Source organism: Triturus cristatus, chromosome 7 (genome assembly GCF_964204655.1).
Source record: "Triturus cristatus chromosome 7, aTriCri1.1, whole genome shotgun sequence".
In the NCBI taxonomy this organism is placed as follows: domain Eukaryota; kingdom Metazoa; phylum Chordata; class Amphibia; order Caudata; family Salamandridae; genus Triturus; species Triturus cristatus.
In genome coordinates, this window is record NC_140590.1 from 183,154,533 (window position 1) to 183,174,983 (window position 20,451).

A 20,451-nucleotide genomic window follows, 5' to 3' on the forward strand; every position below is an offset into this window, starting at 1 on the left:
AGAGGATGGATGGATTGATGAGTGAGTGGAAGGATGGATGAGAGAAAAGGTAAATAGCTGGATGTATGGGTGGAAGGGTAGCTAGATGGGTAAAAGGGTGGATGGATAAGTGAAAAGGTGGATGATGAGTGTGTGGGTTAATGGATGAGTGAAATGATGGATGGATGGATGAATTGATAAGTGCAAGGGTGAATGGATGGACGGATGAGTGAAACGGTGGATGTAAGGATGGATGAGTGAGTGAAAGGGAGGGTAGGTGGACAAAAGGATGAATAGATGATTGAAGGAGTGAAAGGATAAATGGATGAGAGAAAGGATGGATGAGTGATAGGGTCAATAGATGGATTCATGAGTGGATGAGTAGATGGATGGGTGGGTGGGTGGGTGGGTGGATGGAAGGAAGGATGGCTAAGTGAAAGGGTCGATGGAGAGAGAAAGGGAGGATGGATGGATGGATGGATGACTGAAAGGGTGGATGGGTGGAAGGATGAGTGACTGGGTGGATGGATGAGTAAGTTAAAGGATGGCTGGATGGGTGAAAGGGTAAATGGCTGGATGGATGAGTGAATGGATGGATAGGTAGAAGAGTGGATGGATGAGTGTACAGATGGATAGGGTGAAAGAGTGGATGGATAGATGGATGGATGGATAATGGATGGATGAGTGAAAGGATGGATTAAAGGATGGATAAGTGAAATGATAGATGGAAGGATACATGATGGATAGGTTTGCAAATGGTTGAATATGTTTAGATATGGCTGGGCTTACTTAAATACTATTGCGCGACCTCCTCTAATGAGTCTGTAAAACTTACCTATTGTCCTGAAGTTTTGTCCTGAATTTTGACCTTCTGTCCTGAATTTGTGCCCTGAATTTTGACCCTTTGTCCTGAATTTTTACACTCACCGTCCTGATTTTGCACCAATGCCAGTTGGTCACCCTAAGAACAAGTAGATTAAGAGAATGTTGGGGCAGAGAAGGGTTGGATGCACGTTGAAGACAGAGAATAGAGCCAGCTTAGGGTGGAGAGTAAAAGGAAATAGAAAATAATGGATTTAAGGGGAGCGAGGAAAGAAAAAGTGAGAGTAGGCGATAAGGATAAATGAGAAACAGGAGAAAAAGACAGACGGGAATGCATAGGCAGCTGAAAGGGTGAAAAGATAATGCTAGAGGACTGAAGATAGGAAAGAGGAAAAGACAAACAGAATTACTTGCAGACTCGAGCCTAACATTAGTGCAGCCGGTGCAGTGGCACCAGGGTCCAAGGATGTTATGCGCTTATTGCACCAAAATGAGGTCTATCTTTTCATACCACGCCATGGTCCAAATGCCCGTGTTTCTTTCGTGCATTAAGGTGCATAGCACCCTTGCTACACCACTGGCAGAGATCAGCGCTATGTGCAATATTCTAGAAAGAAGTCCTCAGCAGTTTTTTTGGATGAACAATTCAGCCCCTTTAAGAAGACAGGCCCGCTTGTCATTTTCCCACCTACATCCTGTCTCTGCTCCCCTTTGAAACACAGGCTTTGAAGTGGGATCATTACAGCACGAGAAATGTCCCTCTGTATCCTGGCTCGGACGAAGATAGATTTACCAGAAAGACATCCTCGCGCTTAGAAGTAACAAGGAGGGTAGAGGGCAGGAGGGGCCTGAAAGCAACATGGGGATCGCGGGTGGAGCGGAGGCAATGAGGAGATGCATACGGGCGAGCGAAAAACGCAGGGGAGAGAAGTGCACGAGGAAGACAGCTAAACAACGTGACGCGGCCGCGCGGCCGTGAAAGCGATTATGATTGCGGGGACGCGCTCTGTGGTCGGGGAGGGGTGGAGCGAGGCACGCTGCATTGGAGGGCGGAGCGAGGCACGCGCACTTCTGCGTGTAATTGCAAGCTGGTGGCCAAGCCTTTGGTAGCACTTTCAAAACCCGCTTACAAAATGTCTCGCAGAGCAGCGCATGCGCTTACTCAGCGAGACCTAAATACGACCCTGCTCCACATACCAGACCGCGTCCTCTCCTGATCCTTCCTCTTCCTGTGCCCGCCCATCCCACCATCTAGACCACGCACTGCCTTCACTACGCATATGGGCAAGCGCGGTTCTGCCTGCGTTATAAAGACCATTTCCAGAGAAAGACACCTGTTGCAAACCTCTAGCTGGCCAGAGTCCTATACTGAAGGTCAACTTCTTTCTTCGACCAGTCACCAGTGCTAAGGTTAACATCCACAATATGCAGAGGGCAGACTCCAAACATGAAGGGCACCTCAAACAAGCAAAAAAAGGTAGGCCTTAAGCACACGATCTGTGTATTTGTTGGTAGCTAAAAAAGTTATCTAAGACAGACCTTAAGAGAGCTAAATGAAAGGACAATTGATGGACTAGAATTTATTACAAGGAAGTCATTTGTGAGAAGGGGCGATAATAGGCGGTCCCTTCAAAAACTGCGAGGGGAGGTGATGTGAAAAGCAATCGTTTACGCCGAGCTCTGCTGTTGGTCACCTCACCTGTTCTTTGGCTTCTAATATTCGGGAAGGAGCACGCAGGCGAGTTTGCAAGCCGCAGGAGTCACGGCTGAGCTGAAACAACCCGATGGTCTTTCTGAAGGAGTACTTGCCAAAAGGCGCTAACCTACAGCACTGATTTTAGAACACAATTAAGTTCATGTTGTCCCTGAAACTTTGACCGTGTATAGAAAGGAAAAAAACAACGTGGCTGGAAGCTGAGGGGAGGTGAGGCGGGTCTGTTGAAAGCCTCTGGTTTCTCTTATGCATAGGCTAGCTTGGAGCAGCAGCGGCTTGACTCGCATGGTTTGGGAGCTATACGAGTGGACTACAATTGGACGGCAGAATACGTCAGCTTTTGAAAGGAAGGACAGGAGCGAGAGGAGAGCCCTGCCCAGGGACCGTTTCTTCATGACCTCCCTGGGCAGGAATCCCTGTGCTGCATGGCTGCGGCCAGCCCGTGAGAGGGGCTCTCTCTCGCACTGACCCGCACCGCCGGGGGCTTCTCTGACACTCCACAATGGGCGCTTTGAGGCCCGTGAAGCCCCGCTATTGTGAGCAGAGGCCTGGCTCAGGGCCACTTCCCGTCAAGTGCATCCCTGCCCCCCTCCCTCCCGCCGACACTCCACGGCTCGAGAGACTGGCTGCCTCGGGCCCTCTCTGGAGATAGAGCCATGCTGTGGGGTTGTGGAGGGGTGGGTTTGAGAGGGGAAAGCGAGCAGTCTGATGCCAAGGGAGGCGAGTCCGCCACTCTCTCTCCCCGCGTCTCATCATGGCAGAGTGGTGAGTGGGGAGAACTCTCGCGGTGATTGGCTCTCGGACAGTGCTGCCTTGGGAGGTTACGGACAGGAGGGCAGAGGCACTGCTGAGCCGCGCGTTGGGACTCTCTGGGATAAACTGTAAGCAATGGAATTGTGAACTTAAGTGTGTGTGTGAGGGCGAGAATTCTTGTGAAGTCTGGGATCTGTGAGAGTCGCAGGTGACACTGTCGGAGAGTCAGAGGTGAGTCTGTGTAAGAGTCAGAGGTGAGTCTGTGTGAGGGACAGAGGTGAGTCTGTGTGAGAGTCAGAGGTGAGTCTGCGTGAGAGTAAGAGGTGAGTCTGTGTGAGGGACAGAGGTGAGTCTGTGTGAGAGTCACAGGTGAGTCTGTGTGAGGGTACCTAATGATGTGCTCCCTGGTTCAGTTTCTGAGAAGGCATCTTTGTTTCAGAAAGGTGAGTTTCTGTGATTGTCAGAGCCGAGGTTGTATGGGTGTCAGAGGTGAGACTATGTGAGTATCAGAGGTGTGTATCTGTGATTGTCAGAGGTAAGTCTGTGTGAGAGTACCTTATGATGCCCTCTGTGTTTGGATTTCTGAGAGGATCTGAGTATCTGTGATTGACAGAGCTGAGGTTTTATGGGTGTCAGAGGTGAGACTGTATGAGTGTCAGAGGCGAGTCTATGTGAGCATCAGAGGTGAGTCTGTGTGAGTTTCAGAGGTGAATCTGTGTGAGCGTCAGAGGTGAGTCTGTGTGAGCGTCAGAGGTGAGTCTGGGTTAGCGTCAGAGGTGAGTCTGTGTGAGCATCAGAGGTGAGTCTGTGTGAGCATCAGAGGTGAGTCTGTGTGAGCGTCAGAGGTGAAAATGTGTGAGTGTCAGAGGTGGGTCTGTGTGAGTGTTAGAGGTGAGAATGTGTGAGTGTCAGAGGCTAGGATGTGTGAGCATCAGAGGTGAGTCTTTGTGAGTGTCAGAGGTGAGTCTGTGTGAGAGTCAGAGGTGAGAATGTGTGAGCATCAGAGGCGAGTCTGTGTGAGCATTAGAGGTGTGTCTGTGTGAGCATCAGAGGGGAGTCTGTATGAGTGTCAGAGGTGAGTCTGTATGAGAGTCAGAGGTGAGTCTGTGTGAGAGTCAGAGGTGAGAATGTGTGAGTGTCAGAGGCGAGTCTATGTGATCGTCAGAGGTGAGTCTGTGTGAGCATCAGAGGTGAGTCTGTGTGAGTGTCAGAGGTGAGTCTGTGTGAGAGTCAGAGGTGAGATTGTGTGAGTGTCAGAGGTGAGTCTGTGTGAGCATCAGAGGTGAGTCTGTGCGAGAGTACCTAATGATGTGATCCCTGGTTGTGTTTCTGAGAGAGGAACTCTGTTTCAGAGAGGTGAGTATCTGTGATTGTCAGACCTGAAGTTTTATGGGTGTCAGAGGTGAGACTGTGTGAGTGTCAGAGGTGAGTCTGTGTGAGCATCAGAGGTGAGTCTGTGTGAGCGTCAGAGGTGAGTCTGTGTGAGACTGTGTGAGAGTTAGAGGTGAGTCTGTGTGAGACTGTGTGAGAGTTAGAGGTGAGTCTGTGTGAGTGTCAGAGGTGAGTCTGTGTGAACATCAGAGGTGAGTCTGTGTGAGAGTCAGATGTGAGTGTGTGAGAGTCAGAGGTGAGTCTGTGTGAGAGTCGGAGGTGAGACTGTGAGAGTCAGAGGTGAGTCTGTGTGAGAGTACCTAATGATGTGCTCTCTCATTGTGTTTCTGAGAAGGCAGCTTTGTTTCAGAAAGGTGAGTATCTGTGATTGTCAGAGCCGAGGTTTTATGGGTGTCAGAGGTGAGACTGTGTGAGCATCAGAGGTGAGTCTGTGTGAGCATCAGAGGTGAGTCTGTGTGAGTGTCAGAGGTGAGTCTGTGTGAGCATCAGAGATGAGTCTGTGTGATTGTCAGAGGTGAGTCTGTGTGAGCATCAGAGGTGAGTCTGTGTGAGCATCAGAGGTGAGACTGTGTGAGTCTGGTGTGAGTCTGTATGAGTGTCAGCGGTGAGTATGTGTGAGCATCAGAGGTGAGTATGTGTGAGAGTCAGAGGTGAGTCAGTGTGAGAGTCAGAGGTGAGTCTGAGGTGAGTCTGTGTGAGAGTACCTAATGATGTGCTCTCTGGTTGTGTTTCTGAGAAGGCATCTTTGTTTCTGAAAGGTGAGTATCTGTGATTGTCGGAGCTGAGGTTTTATGGGCGTGAGAGGTGAGACTGTATGAGCATCAGAGGTGAGTATGTGTGAGCGTCAGAGGTGAGTCTGTGTGAGTCTCAGAGGTGAGTCTGTGTGAGAGTACCTAATGATTTGCTCTCTGGTTGTGTTTCTGAGAGCGGATCTCTGTTTCAGAGAGGAGAGGATCCGTGATTGTCAGAGCTGAGGTTTGATGGGTGTCAGAGGTGAGAATGTGTAAGTGTCAGAGGTGAGTCTGTGTGAGCGCCAGAGGTGAGTCTGTGTGAGCATCAGAGGTGAGTCTGTGTGAGCATCAGAGGTGAGCCTGTGTGAGCCTTAGAGATAAGTCTGTGTGAACATCAGAGGTGAGTCTGTGTGAGCGTCAGAGGTGAGTCTGTGTGAGCGTCAGAGGTGAGTCTGTGTGAGTGTCAGAGGTGAGGCTGTGTGAGCGTTAGAGGTGAGGCTGTGTGAGAGTGCCTAACAATATGCTCTGTGAGTGAGTTCCTTAGAGGGGTTCCCTGTTTTTAAGGAGAGTCTCTGTGAGTGATAGAGTGAGTCTCTGTGAGTGTCAGAGGACACCCTCTGCGAGTGTCAAGTGTGTTTATGATGCTGGACTATGTGAGAGTGGATCCGTATGGGGGTCTGTGAGTATCTGTTAAGTGAGTCTGTGAGATGTACAGGTGAGTCTCTGGATGTGCTGGAGTTTAATACATGTGACTGTCAGAGGAGAGGCTCTGTGGATGTTAAAGGTAAGTCTGTGATTGTGTTTTGAGCCTGGGCCATGTGAGGGTGAGATGGGAGTCTGTGAGTGATCTGTGATGTGAGCCTCTGTGAGTGTAAAAGGTGAGTCACTGACATTGTTTTGAGCATGGGCCATGTGAGGGTGATATAGGGGTCTGTGAGGGATCTGTGATGTAAGACTCTGTGAGTGTAGAATGTGAGTCTCTGAAATTGTTTTGAGCCTGGGTCCTGTGAGGGTGAGATGGGGGTCTGTGAGTGATCTGTGATGTGAGACAGTGGGTGTAAAAGGTGAGTCACTGACATTTTTTTGAGCATGGGACATGTGAGGGTGAGATAGGGGTCTGTGAGTGATCTGTGATGTGAGACTCTGTGAGTGTAAAAGGTGAGTCCCTGACAGTGTTTTGAGCCTGGGTCATGTGATGGTGAGATGGGGGTCTGTGAGTGATCTGTGATGTGAGCCTCTGTGAGTGTAAAAGGTGAGTCACTGACATTGTTTTGAGCATGGGCCATCTGAGGGTGAGATGGGGGTCTGTGAGTGATCTGTGATGTGAGACTCTGTGAGTGTAAAAGGTGAGTCCCTGACAGTGTTTTGAGCCTGGGTCATGTGAGGGTGAGATGGGGGTCTGTGAGTGATCTGTATTGGGAGCCTCTGTGAGAGTTACAGGTGAGTCTGTGAGACTGCACGAGGTTACTTCCTGTGAGTGTCAGAGGCGAGTCTATGAGTCTGTATTTGAGGCACGGGTCTGTGGGACATGTAACTGTTTCAGAGGCTGGACTCTGTCAGATTCATTTAGGATATTCTTCTAAATAAGGTGGTAAAACTCCCCAGCACCCTTTACATTTCCGCTGGGTATCACCTCCCGGTTCAGCCGCTCATTTATAAGTGGTGTTGTTGCAGAAATGTCTGGTAACGGGGATACCACGCCTTCGGCTCATGGTAATTCCGCACATTTCTTGGTAACTTTATGGAGATGCTGTTTTAAGCTATTTGCTGCTGGATAAAATGTGTGGAATTAACAGCAGAAGAAATCTTTCCAAATGACCTTCCTCAAATTCCTGCTCAAAAGCTGAAAGGGCTGCTGGTGCTGGAAGACTGACTTCCATCCTGTGCCGTATTTTGCTGCCGAGGTCATAACTGAAGTCCAAGGTGAAACCCTGCATCTGTGCTCACATTACCGCTGGACAGTACCTCGGCATTTACTCCTATACCACGTGGCGCAGTGCGGTGAAATGCCCAGAAGTCTGGTCCCTGGACATTTTCACGCCTCCTCCTTGCCATTTTAACACACTGGTATTGCCTGAAGATGCAGTGGTAAAGCCGGGAGGTAAACCGATGAAACTGCATCTCACAGTCATTTCTGGAGATGTTTGCTCAGCTCTGTGAACCCAGAACAAGGCTGTGGATTGACCAGCGAAGTATGTTTCCCCAGATTACCAGCCTGAAATTTAAATATAGCCACGATCAGAGTTGGAAATTTCGAGATTTGCAAAAATAATGACTAACATGCAGTGATATTGTTATTGCACCTTTAGTTCATGTTCCCCACTTTTAAAATACAGTCGTTTAACTTACAATACTAGCAATGGTGTATGCATGCAATGCGGACATACCACATCACTTATGCGGTAAAACTACCCCATCCATATTAGTATCACCAAACGCACGAAAACAGGCAAATGTGGGGTAAATAGATTTACTCGCATTGTTCTCCCTACACCAGGTTATTGTAGCTCCCTATATCACACTGTGTTAGTATGTAACACAGGGTGGCTCCCTATATCACCCTGTGTTAGTATGCATGTAAGGTTCTGCCCTGGCTCCTTCTGAAGAGCGTGTGTGTGCTTGTGATGTCTCTGCCAGCGTGGATCCACAAGAATGGGGTCTTTGTGTGTGGGGTGGAGTGGGGGGCCGTGATATCCATATTGATATGTTTATATCCTGGGTTGTGTGCAGCAAAGGCGCTTTCTGTACTCCTGTTTTGGACCCGTGTTGTATTGATATATTACATGGCATTGGGGACTTTCTCCCCGTCTCCGAAAACTAAATCTAGAAACAAGGATATGAGGGAGCAGGGTAGGTGCAGCCTGACCCTCTTATAGTTATGAAGGGGCCGAGAAGGAAAAACCTCATAGATTTTAAAAAATGGAGAAATAAAAGAGATTGTGGCTGTTCTGTGGAACTCCCGGAGGAGCCCACGAAACCCCAGTGTAGTGCCGCAGGACTCTCATGAGATCACATGGGGGTTCACGCTGGCTCCCGTGACAGTACTGCAGGACTGGTGCAAAAATTTTCAAAAGCAAAAGCGCCATTCAGTGGCTAAGCCCCTACTATGCACACCCTGTGCCCTGTACCAGACCCTTTGTGGGAACACAACCTCTTGTGCGCAGTCAGTGAGACATGGGTGGCCAAGCCCCAACAACGCACAGCCCCTGTCTTGTACAGAAGTCTTCATGGAGAGCCCACTCCCTTCAGATAAGCAATGCCTCTTATGTAGGCAAGCCCCTACTACACACACCCCACACCTTGCATCAGACTCTTTGACGGTAGACGACCTCTCATGTACAGTCATTTAAATGTCAGTGACCAAGCAACTACAATGCACAGCCTACCTTGTAGCTTCTCAGAGAGCCCACTCCCTCCAGACACCAAAACCCCCTTAGGTGGCAAAGTCCCTACTATGCGCACCCTGTGCCCTGTACAAGACCCTCTGCACGTAGGCTACCTCGAACGCACAATAAATGAGAGCTGGGTGGCCAATCCCCTAGAACGCACAGCCTTCAGCGTGTACAGAAGTCTTCACAGAGAGCCCACTCCCTCCAGACACCAAAACCCCCTTAGGTGGCAAAGTCCCTACTATGCGCACCCTGTGCCCTGTACAAGACCCTCTGCGCGTAAGCTACCTCGAACGCACAATAAATGAGAGCTGGGTGGCCAATCCCCTAGAACGCACAGCCTTCAGCGTGTACAGAAGTCTTCACAGAGAGCCCACTCCCTCGAGACACCAAAACCCCCTTAGGTGGCAAAGTCCCTACAATGCGCACCCTGTGCCCTGTACAAGACCCTCTGCACGTAGGCTACCTCGAACGCACAATAAATGAGAGCTGGGTGGCCAATCCCCTAGAACGCACAGCCTTCAGCGTGTACAGAAGTCTTCACAGAGAGCCCACTCCCTCGAGACACCAAAACCCCCTTAGGTGGCAAAGCCCCTACTATGCACACCCTGTGCCATGTACAAGACCCTCTGCACGTAGGCTACCTCGAACGCACAATGAATGAGAGCTGGGTGGCCAATCCCCTAGAGCGGACAGCCTTCGGCTTGTACAGAAGTCTTCACAGAGAGCCCACTCCCTCCAGACACCAAAACCCCCTTAGGTGGCAAAGTCCCTACTATGCACACCCTGTGCCCTGTACAAGACCCTCTTCACGTAGGCTACCTCGAACGCACAATGAATGAGAGCTGGGTGGCCAATCCCCTAGAACGCACAGCCTTCAGCGTGTACAGAAGTCTTCACAGAGAGCCCACTCCCTCCATGCACCAAAACCCCCTTAGGTGGCAAAGCCCCTACTATGCGCACCCTGTGCCCTGTACAAGACCCTCTGCACGTAGGCTACCTCGAACGCACAATGAATGAGAGCTGGGTGGCCAATCCCCTAGAGCGGACAGCCTTCGGCTTGTACAGAAGTCTTCACAGAGAGCCCACTCCCTCGAGACACCAAAACCCCCTTAGGTGGCAAAGCCCCTACTATGCACACCCTGTGCCATGTACAAGACCCTCTGCACGTAGGCTACCTCGAACGCACAATGAATGAGAGCTGGGTGGCCAATCCCCTAGAACGCACAGCCATCGGCTTGTACAGAAGTCTTCACAGAGAGCCCACTCCCTCCAGACACCAAAACCCCCTTAGGTGGCAAAGTCCCTACTATGCACACCCTGTGCCCTGTACAAGACCCTCTTCACGTAGGCTACCTCGAACGCACAATGAATGAGAGCTGGGTGGCCAATCCCCTAGAGCGGACAGCCTTCGGCTTGTACAGAAGTCTTCACAGAGAGCCCACCCCCTCCAGACAGCCTCCTGTTGGTTTATAAGTACACCTTTAAATTGTGTTTTAAGTTTGCATTAAAAAAGTAACAAAAACCTGAAGGAAAATCTTTATAAATATATGACAAATATATTGTTGTAACTGTGTGGATTTTATGACTAACTATAAGAATAGGCTTCGCTTTTATTGTTATGAATAGACGACTGATATAGCAGATTATTATGATAAAGTAATGAAAAGAGACACATATGACGAACAATATTTTTTTTATATAAAACCAGAAAAGGAGAGACTAAAATAACTTTTTTGCAGATTTTTTGAGCTTTTACATTTTTGTTTGTATTTTTTATTTGTTTTTTTAGATTGAAACGAAAATGAAAACCACTTTGAGAGAAAAAAAAAAGAAAACCAATTACTTGTCCTTGGGACACTGGTGTTCCGACACCAACTTATCTCTCACAGATCTGTTCTGCTCTCCCGTGTAAACAGTATTACTGCACCTCATGCAGTAAGTCACTATCTCCTGATGAGCAGGTTCGTGGCCCGACTGCCCTTGCAGACTTCACTGGGCACGATTCACCAGGTCCCATATAGGGTCGGATGTTGAGGTGGAAGACTCTTGTGCATCCCTGTGGCACTGAGCTCTCACCAACCAACTGGAGTGGATGGATCGCATCTGTATCGACATGCCAGACGTGCCCTTGAATATTTGTGGCTGTCCTGTCTGAGAACCACTTGTAAATCTTGTACATGACATATTTTGAAGAGACTTTCTTCTCCCCTGTTGGTATATGAAAACATTGCCTCACCAAAGAGTCCTTGGTAGCTTTAAGAGTCTCCACGCCCTGCTCTTCCACACCCCTTCTCGCTCTGATACACACACCATCCTTCAGCCCACAAACTAACTGAAAAAATGTCAAGAAAAGCTCATGGGCTCAGCACCAAATGCTAGCACACCAAGGTGCTCATCCCACAGGAGGGTGAATAAGGGGGAACCCCCTCTAAACATAGCAAGGCAGTGAATTCAACAATTGAGATTCATTTTAGTGCGTGTTTCATAGGTCCCGGAATCCTCCAGCCAGACAGCGGGGCCCAAAGTTCACCAAAAGAGTCAAGGGATTCTCATTAACTGACCTAGTTAGAAAAGCTTTATGTCAAACTTGAAAAAGAACACTCTTTCGTACTGAACATAACTTTTGTATTTCTGTACTTCCGCTGGATGCAGAACACAAAGTAGAACCCACCCCCACAATGGTGTCATTGAACATGTCATGAATGATGTAATATGTGAGGTCATAAGCAGTGCATTGGGTGGGTGCCAGTTATTGTTACAACAAACATTGTTCTGCATTCTGTCCATCAATTGTTGTTTTTGGAAGTTATTGTTAGCTTTCTGAACTGTAACTGGTGAATTACAGCGGTTTTTCCGGTTTAAAACAGGTTATAACTGACATTGTCATCTGACTTTACCATACTTTTAGCCTTTGTGCTTTTTCATTATATGTACATCAGGGTCGGGTTCACTAAGTGCATAGCTTAGGTCAGTCCAGTGACTGTGTAATGTATACCCTATGTGTGTTTGAGGTCTAGCCTGTGAGTGTGTATAGTGAATTGTGTTTCTGTGTACGATCCTAGGACTGAGGACCTTGGCATAGGGCAGCGCAGCAAGGCACCGTGCTGCGCTGCCCCACGCCACAGTGAAGGGGCAGGAATGCTCCGCATTTAAGCAGTGTGGTGCATCCCTATCCTTTCTGCCTGCGCTGGCGGCGTTTCATCAGCCTAGCGCCGACGTGAGCACCCATGCACCATGGTGCCAGTGAGCCTCCATTGCAGGCAGGATTGTTATTGTACAGGAAGAGGCACAAAAACAATCCCCTATGGCAGCATGCAGAACCCATGGAAAGAAAAAAACGAGGAGAAATGTGCATATTTCTCCTCCTTCTGCTTCACCTCTGGAGGTGTACGGGTTCGGTGCTTCCCCAGGTTTACATCTCTTTGTACATTTGGGACGGCTTCAAATTCCATGGGTGCTGCATGGAGAAACCCGCTGCCAGGCCCATGGAACGTCTCCCGGGCGCAGACTAAGGCGGCGCAGTCATTTTTGCTGCACTGCCTTACTCATAATTTATGAGGCCACCTAAAGCCACGCAGGGTGGCTTTGCGTGACTTTATAAATCTATATGAGAGCCTTGCGTCACGCATGTGCCACTTTACGTGGTGCAAAAGTGACGCAGGGCTCTCATAAAGAAGCCCCAGAGTTTCTAAGGTCGTTTCTTTCTGTGTGTTAGACTGGTTCTGAGTATGCACTTTGTGTCAAGAAAGTGCTCAAATTATGGAACGCATACTGTAATGTGAGTGCTACTTTTTTGGTTTTGTTAAAATCATTTACTCTTTGCTGTACGTTTTTTCACAGACCGGTTCTGTCCACTGCGACTGCCGAAATCAGGAGCACCTGCCACGTTCTGCTACGTCACCGACTGGAGCGCCCACCCTCTGCGCCCTCACTAGGGAAGGGGCGAACGAGAGAGTCAGGAAGGGAGGCCACCAGGTGTGAGAGTAACAGGGGTAAAAGAGGGTGACAGGGGCAACACGAGGGAGAGACAGCTGCCGAGAGGAGGGCCGAGCAGCAGAGTTCAAGTGACAGTGAAGGAAGGCAGGGGTGACAGGGGGGGCGGGTACCCGTGAGAGCAAAGTGCCAAGCACAGACGGTGAGATGGTGAAAGGCTGAGGCAGTAGGAACGCACAAGAAAGCACTAAAGAATGAGTGAGTGGATGAGGAGATAGGGTGAGCTTCAAATTCTGAGAGGGCCACTAAGACTGAGAGAGGGCTATCTGGTGAGAGGAGGAGAACAAGGGGAGGAAGTGCAGGGCGAGGTAAGATATACAGAAGGAGGGGAGAAGCAACGTGAGAGGGGGAGCTTAGGAGAGGTGGAGAGGGGGGAGAGGCAGAGACAACTGACAAGTTTGAAATAATATGGTCGAGTGTGATAGGGAGCGTGATGGGCGACGGGGAGCGGCATAGCAGTCAGGGGTAGTGAGCGCTATATAAATGCATGTATAATACAATACATTAGAACTGTTTGGTGACTTAGAGAGTCCGAACAGGTGAGGTAACAGAGAGCATGAGACCAGAAGCAGAGAATTATTGGAGCAGTGCCACAGGGCAACGTGAGGTGGCAGTGCCAGAGACTGAGAGGTAAGGGTGGCAAAGCATGATGTGTCCAGTGGGATACGAGTTAGAGTAGTAGGTGAAAGTGGCGGGGTCTTCGGTGAATGTTACGGGGCTGAATCTGGTAAACGGGATACTCAGGTAAGATGGACAGAGGTGAGGATGGTAGGCAGAGTCGGCCAGAGTAGAAAGTGGCCTACAGTCAGAGTGAACGTACGAAGGGCATACTAAAGAGGTCAAGGGTCACGCAAACACAAAAAGTAACGTCAGAGAAGCTAGAGACACGAGGGTTTTTTGCAATGATTAACACGAGACTGGCACACAGAGAAATTGTCGCGCGTAAGATGCAGAGATGTAGCACATGAGATAAGGATTTACTTTCAAACATCTGAGCGTGATATTTACTAATAAATATTTAATAACATTTATAAAAGTGTCAAAGACACCTTCAGGCGGTGGCTCTAGAGGTGTGTGACTGACATTACGAAGGAGTTACGTGATATTTAGAGAAACGTGATATTTAAAACGGCTGTGAGTGATAATTGGATAGGGTGAGTGGCATTTAAGTGAGTGACTGGGTGTCAGTGACAAAACGAGAGAAGCGAGATTGAACTTTATAAAGACAGGCGAGTGAACGAGTGGGAGGGGCAGAATTCAGGCAGAAACTGAGTGACATTCAGACAGGGGAGAGTGACGGACATAGACTAGACGATTGACAGTTCGACACTGAGACACTGACTGGCATTTAGAGAAGATCGAGGGATATTTAGAGGAGCGAGCTTCACTAGGGGGGCCACCGCATTAAGAGAGAGGCGAGCGTGAATAGACTAAGAGTAGGGAGTGTCAGTGCGAGTAGAGAGAGAGAGAGACAGGCAGAAAGAGATAGACGATGAGTGAAAGAGAGAGAGAGGGCACGCAAGAGAGAATATCCAGTTGAGAGGATAAAGAGACTGAGAGGAAAGAGTAGGGGTGCATTCGATTATTAACTTGGGAAGCGCTTCTAGTGAACGAGTGGGAGGGAGTTGGACCCAGCCCCCCAGTCTCTAGTGTCAGGGATTCCCTGCTGACGGAAGGCCCGAGGGTGCTGCGGTCCCGTTCATGCTCTGGCCTCGGTGGACTTCCGGGAATGGCGGCTGGCGTCCGTGGGATGGAGAGAGCCGTCTGTCTCCTGTGTCTCAGCCTCGCGCTGCTGCGGGTCGGAGGGGCGTGGCCGCGGCTGAGGTGGAAGTGCCCAGCGGGCTGCACCTGCAGCCATGACAGTGCCCTGTGCCAGGGCACCCTGCAGGTCCCCGTCGGATTCCCTCCAGACCTCGCCTCACTGTAAGCACTGCTCAGCACTCTCATTGTTATGTTAAAAGGTTTTTATAAAGTGCCATTTTACAAACGCCTCAGGGCGCAAATTGCTGTTAGCGCTATGTTCTATCCAAGGAATGGGCAGTGCTTTAAGTGGAAAAAAAAAACTGGGGGTGCTCTAAAAGGGGCGTGGTTAATATCTTGAATGGGCGTGGCCTATCCGAGTAGGGGGCGTGGTCTAAATCAAAATAACTAGCACTGTGTGCTTAAGAAAATCATGTTATGTTATGTTATGTTAAAAGAAATTTATACCGCGCACTATCACCATAGGTTTCTTGGCGCTGAATGACCAGTAGCGTGATTCAGGAGAGAGGGTTAAACATATGCAGAACGAAAGAGCAGAGTTTTTAAGAGTCTGCGAAACGAATCGTACTGGGGGCAGAGGCGAAGTGAAAGTGGCAGAGAGTTCCAGGTAGAGGGAGCCTGGACTGAAAAACTCAAGCCACCGTGTTTCTTCCTGGTAAATTTGGGAACCTCAAGAAGATTGAGAGAAGCTGAGCGGAGGGCCCTAGAGGGAGTGTAGCGAGTCAGGCACGAAGAGATGAACGAAGGGGCTGCATTCGAGAGGGCTTTGAAGGTGGAACATGCCAATTTATAAGTGCAGCGTTTAGAGATGGGGAGCCAGTGCAAACTAAAGAGGAGAGGGGTGACATGCTGATATTTAGGCTGGTGGAAGATCAGACGGGCAGCTTGATTCTGAACCAGCTGAAGTCGATGAAGGAGACCGATTGGAATACCCGCATACAGCATATTGGCATAGTCAAGCCTTGAGGTAATGAGTGCGATAACAACTTGGGTCAAAGCATCTGTGGTAAGAAACCTGCTAATCTTACGGATCCGCCTGAGGTGAAAAAAACAGGCTGAGGTGACCGAATTGATTTGCGGTTTCATGGAAAGATCTTCTGAGATAATCACCCCGAGGCTTTTAACTGAACGCATAGGAGTCGGTGCGGCCCCCAGGGATGTAGGCCAGTAGGTGGAGTTCCATGGATGGTTAGGGCCACCTACCAAGACAAGCTCGGTCTTGGTAGGGTTCAGTTTTAAGTGGCTGTGATACATCCACTCAGCGATAGTCAGCATAATAGTCTGAAAATTAACGCGGGAGGAGGGAGAAGGGTCAATAGGGAAAATTAACTGAAGGTCGTCCGCATAATTAAAAATGGTAGCTGGAGAGTTGCGGAGGGAGGCTAACAAGGGTTGAAGGTACAGATTAAAAAGAAGCGGGGATAGTGCCGAGCCTTGAGGGACTCCGCAAGGGAGAGAGACAAAAGGCGCGGACAAAGTGGAAAGATGGACGGACTGAGTTCGTTGATGGAGAAAAGATCTGAGCCAGTCGAGGGCTACTCCCTGGATGCCGGCGTTGTGGACACGGTCGATCAGAATGGTATGATCGACCGTGTCGAACGCCGCTGAGAGATCCAATAGGACAAGGGCCTGAGATACATTATTGTCAGCGCCCTTCCTGAGGGTGTCCAGGACTGCTACTATGACCGCCTCGGTGGAATGGAGGGGTCTGAAACCCGCTTGTTGAGGGTCTAGATAGGAGGAATTCTCTATGAAAGAGCTCAAGCAGCGGGTAACATAGGTCTCCAGAATTTTTCCTAAATAGGGGAGGAGAGAAATCGGTCTATAATTGCTGAGAATGGTGGGGTCAGCATTCGATTTCTTCAAGATGGGTAGGATGGCGGCTTGCCATCATGAGTACCGGCACTTCTCCGTGTTCTCCCATTGAGTACCGGGACTTCTCCTTGTGTTAAGAGAGTACTGGTACTCCTAGTGGCATGCTGTGGTCAGTCTCTAGGTTATGGGTGCTTGACAGTTAATGTCGAGTGGATTCCGGCGCTAGGTTGCGGCTGCAGCCCTACACTCTGAGCCGGCATTTGATAAGATAGCGCCTTAGGCGGAGAGAAATTTGGCGCCCTTGCTAATAGAGACTGAAATGCGGCAGCAGGGGGTCCTTTTTGAGTGGAGCTAAGCAGTGACTGCCCCCTGAACCCAAACGCCTCGAGACCTCCCCAGCTCACCTAAATCACCGATAGTTTAGCTGCCTCACGGTGATGGGTCTGTTGGTGTGTGTATCAGCAGGGGTGAAACGGTGAAAGGAGCGCGAAGAAAGGGACAATGAGGTGTTAAAACAGGCCGGCCCTGCTCACACCCTGACAGCGCAACAGGACAGGAAGACACCTGTGTTTTTCTAAGCTAGAGGTCTCGACATTGGAACTGTCGCGCTGTGAGTTATAGGGAAAGTTTGCAGATCCGTTGTCTGTCAGAGTGCCTTGAAAAAAAAAAAAGTCTGCTTTTGCGTAAAACTTCTGCTTCTCATGTTAATGCCCTTGGGCTAAGTTCACGCTATATATAGTTACAACAAACGCTAATTACACCCTGCAGCTATGGGCAGAACTTGGCCAAAGGCACTTTGAACAGTGAAGAAGAAAATGCTGATAGTGTACAAGGCTGCCTTGAAGCCACGCCCCCAGACACGCACCTCCCAGGCTCACCCCTATCAATTTGGTGAGTACCGGCACTTCTCTTTTTCCATTTAAAGCACTGCCTAACAGTGCAGCAACAGTGGGCAGAGTCTGAGCACCGGCAGTTTTTTTTTGGGCCCTCAAAACGGGTCCGAAAAAAAAAAAAATAAAGAACGGACGACCTTTAGTAGCCACGAAAATAGAGCCCGATAGAGACCCGTTTCGAGGGCCCCAAAAAAAAACTGCCGGTGCTCAGACCCGGACAGACCCGGACCACTTAAAGCCCTGCATATGCCGCTACACAACAGCGTTGGGGAATGTCCCTCAGGAGTGGCACCAACAACAAGGTGATATGTTTTCACAAGACATGTGTCACGCCACTGCTAGTCAGCCTGTATAACAAACGTGCAGTGACAGCATAGCAGTGCAGTGAGTGTTATGGGAGCTACACCGCAGCATTATCATGTGTCGTGTGTAGCGTTGCAGGGCAACACTTAATACAAAAGATGGACCACAGCTTCACAGAGCAATGTGTTTTGTAGGGGGTTTGTCTCAGTTGGGCAGTGTGTACTATGGGAGCAACACTGCAGCGTGGCAATAGCAGAACAATGTGTATTGTGTAGCGTTGAGGGGTAAGAGTCACACAAAAGACAAACATCACCACTGCAGAGGTTCTGTCACAGCAGGATAATGTTAATTATTGCACATGCAACAGCAAAGCAGAACAATTTGTGTAGTAAAAAATAAAATCAAAATGAAAATTAGTTTTATAAAGCGATTAAACGAACAATGATGGCCAGGGGAACATACTATAGCACCGACTTGTGTAGTTTTAAATCTTCAAAAAGGGCACAAAATGGTTACAATTGCCCACCTCAGAGTATGGTTTGCCACCAATAAACCACAAATATTAAGCTATTAATAATATTAATATCTTCTGCTATGCTACCAGCGCCAAGATGCCCTAGGGTATTCAAGCGCTTTATAAAACTCTGAACAGAGAGCTTTGAGAGGCAACATAGACATGCAATCAGAATATATACAGCACAAATGCCAAGCGCAAACACTTAGAACGAGAGGAGATCTTTAGATTTCTGATCCTATATTTCAAATATTTAGATCTAAATATTTGAAATAAAAGTGTTTGCGCTTGGCATTTGTGCTGTATATATTCTGATTGCATGTTTAAATTGACTCTCAGAGCTCTCTGTTCAGAGTTTTATAAAGCGTTTAAATACCCTAGGGCATCTTGGCGCTGGTAGCATAGCAGAAGATATTAATGTCCATAAAAAGCAGAGACTATAGATTGAAAAGCCGGGTCTTAAGGTTCCTCCTAAAGATTAACAGGGAAGAGCTGGTCTTTAAGTTGAAGGGTGGAGCATTCCATCGTTTGGTTCTGCCGTATGTGAAGTTTCTGCACCCTCCTCCCCCTACCCCTGCGATCTTCTGACCTTGGGCACTGTAAAGCTACCTGCTGAGGACGATCGAAGTGTCCTGATAGTAGTGCACAGGCGCGCAACCCCCCCCCCCCCCCCGTCGTGTGTGGCAGCCCGGGATGAGACACCTTCCCGGGCAAAAAAGCAGCCGCACCCGAGCACTTCACAGGTCTTTAAAAGACCATTTGCATGTTAATGAGGCCTTGCTGTTGTTTCACCCCTTCTAAGAGCCCCTGCAGCTCCAATCTGCCTATTGCTTAAAGTTCAGCCCCCCCCCGAAATTTTTGCTCAGCCCCCCCGAAATTTGGCTCTAGTTGCGCCTCTGGTAGTGCATCTAGTTAGTTTATGTTTAAAATAAACCGGGTCATCGCCATGACGAGCCTTATCGGCGATACACAGCATCTTGAAGTCTATCCTTTTATTAACTGGCATAGTATGTGTAGCGCTGCAATGCAAAGTGCTCTAGAAAGCAAACTACATCACTGCAGAGAAATGCCTATCTAAGGTTTTGTGTCATTGCGGGACAATGTGTATTACAAGCGATACAACGTAGTATCCAACACAACGTGTATTAAAAGAGATGCATTGCAGCACAATGGGATTATAATTGCTTTTTCAGAGCACAATAGTGCGATCTTCATCAGAAGAACACAGCAGTGCAATGTGTACTATTACAGTGCTGCGTCACAACACCTCAGGGACTTTTTCCATTTAAAGCACTGCCTAACAGTGCAGCAACAGTGGGCAGAGTCTGAGCACCGGCAGTTTTTTTTGGGCCCTCAAAACGGGTCCGAAAAAAAAAAAAAAAAAGAACGGACTACCTTTAGTAGCCACGAAAATAGAGCCCGATAGAGACCCGTTTCGAGGGCCCCAAAAAAAAACTGCCGGTGCTCAGACCCGGACAGACCCGGCCCACTTAAAGCCCTGGGAATGGGCAATAGGGCAATTGCCCCCAACCCCACACCTTTCAAGGATCCCACTGGGAAACTGAACGTTTTCTCTGTTCACCTCGGTTTCTAGATGAGATCTCTCTTCCTACCGCTACCTCAACTCAAGTGTCTATCTTTGCCCAGGGTCATTCGAAGAGTTCGATGGAGTTCCAGGCAAAGCGGATTTCGTTTTTCTTTGTTTTCTTTGTTTTATTGGTTATAGCTTATTGACAATACAAACAGTAGACATTTTCACTTTACATTCAATATTTCAATTTTTTTTGTAAGATCCTATTTCTGAAAGTTTGGTATCGTGCAGGCTGGAATAAGCAGAAAGTGGATAACACAATTCAAAGGGGTTTATTTACAAGTCCCATTTTAAAAGTGACGCACCAGCGGCGCAAGGGGCTTGTAAACAATCCCCAAATAGTGGCCATCAAAATGTGTCTTGCCCAGGGCCCCATAAGTCCTTGAGATGACACTGCCTGGTGATAGGCTGACGGACAGGGTGAGGGTGCCAGTCAGCCTCAGCGGGGGCCTCGGCCCCAGCGCCGCTGGAAAGTCACTTTTAGTAACGGTCTGGCATCGCACACTGAAGGGCCATAGCCACAAGACCAAGTGAAGCCACCCTGCCTAGTAGATATGGACTGAGGCAACACAGGGCAAGCTGCTGTGTTGCCTCACCCTGTAATAGGGAGGCGTGCCATGGGCGTTAGGGTGGGTAATCCCATGTTACACACATGACAATTGACACATTGAAACCTGTGAACGCGTCAAAAGCCTACGCTTCCCGAGGGGTGGCATAGGGAAGGCGCAACAAGGGGAAATTACATTATTTCTCCTTGTTTATTTCTCTTTCTATGTGTGTTGCATTCTGCAGCACACA

General features: G+C 48.8%; 1 protein-coding gene across 3 annotated transcripts in view; it reads left to right on the forward strand.

Moving 5' to 3' along the window:
• Nucleotides 1-3,204: 3,204 nt before the first annotated feature.
• The window catches only part of LOC146809175 (leucine-rich glioma-inactivated protein 1-like), a 152,083-nt gene continuing 134,836 nt past the window's right edge, over nt 3,205-20,451 (forward strand). For all 3 annotated transcript variants that reach the window (XM_085615966.1, XM_085615965.1, XM_085615967.1), the window contains exons 1-2: nt 3,205-3,280; nt 12,624-14,699. In XM_085615966.1, coding sequence (XP_085472092.1) covers nt 14,633-14,699 — 67 coding nt within the window. In that variant the 5' untranslated portion in view covers nt 3,205-3,280; nt 12,624-14,632. The remainder of the gene's footprint in view (nt 3,281-12,623; nt 14,700-20,451) is intronic.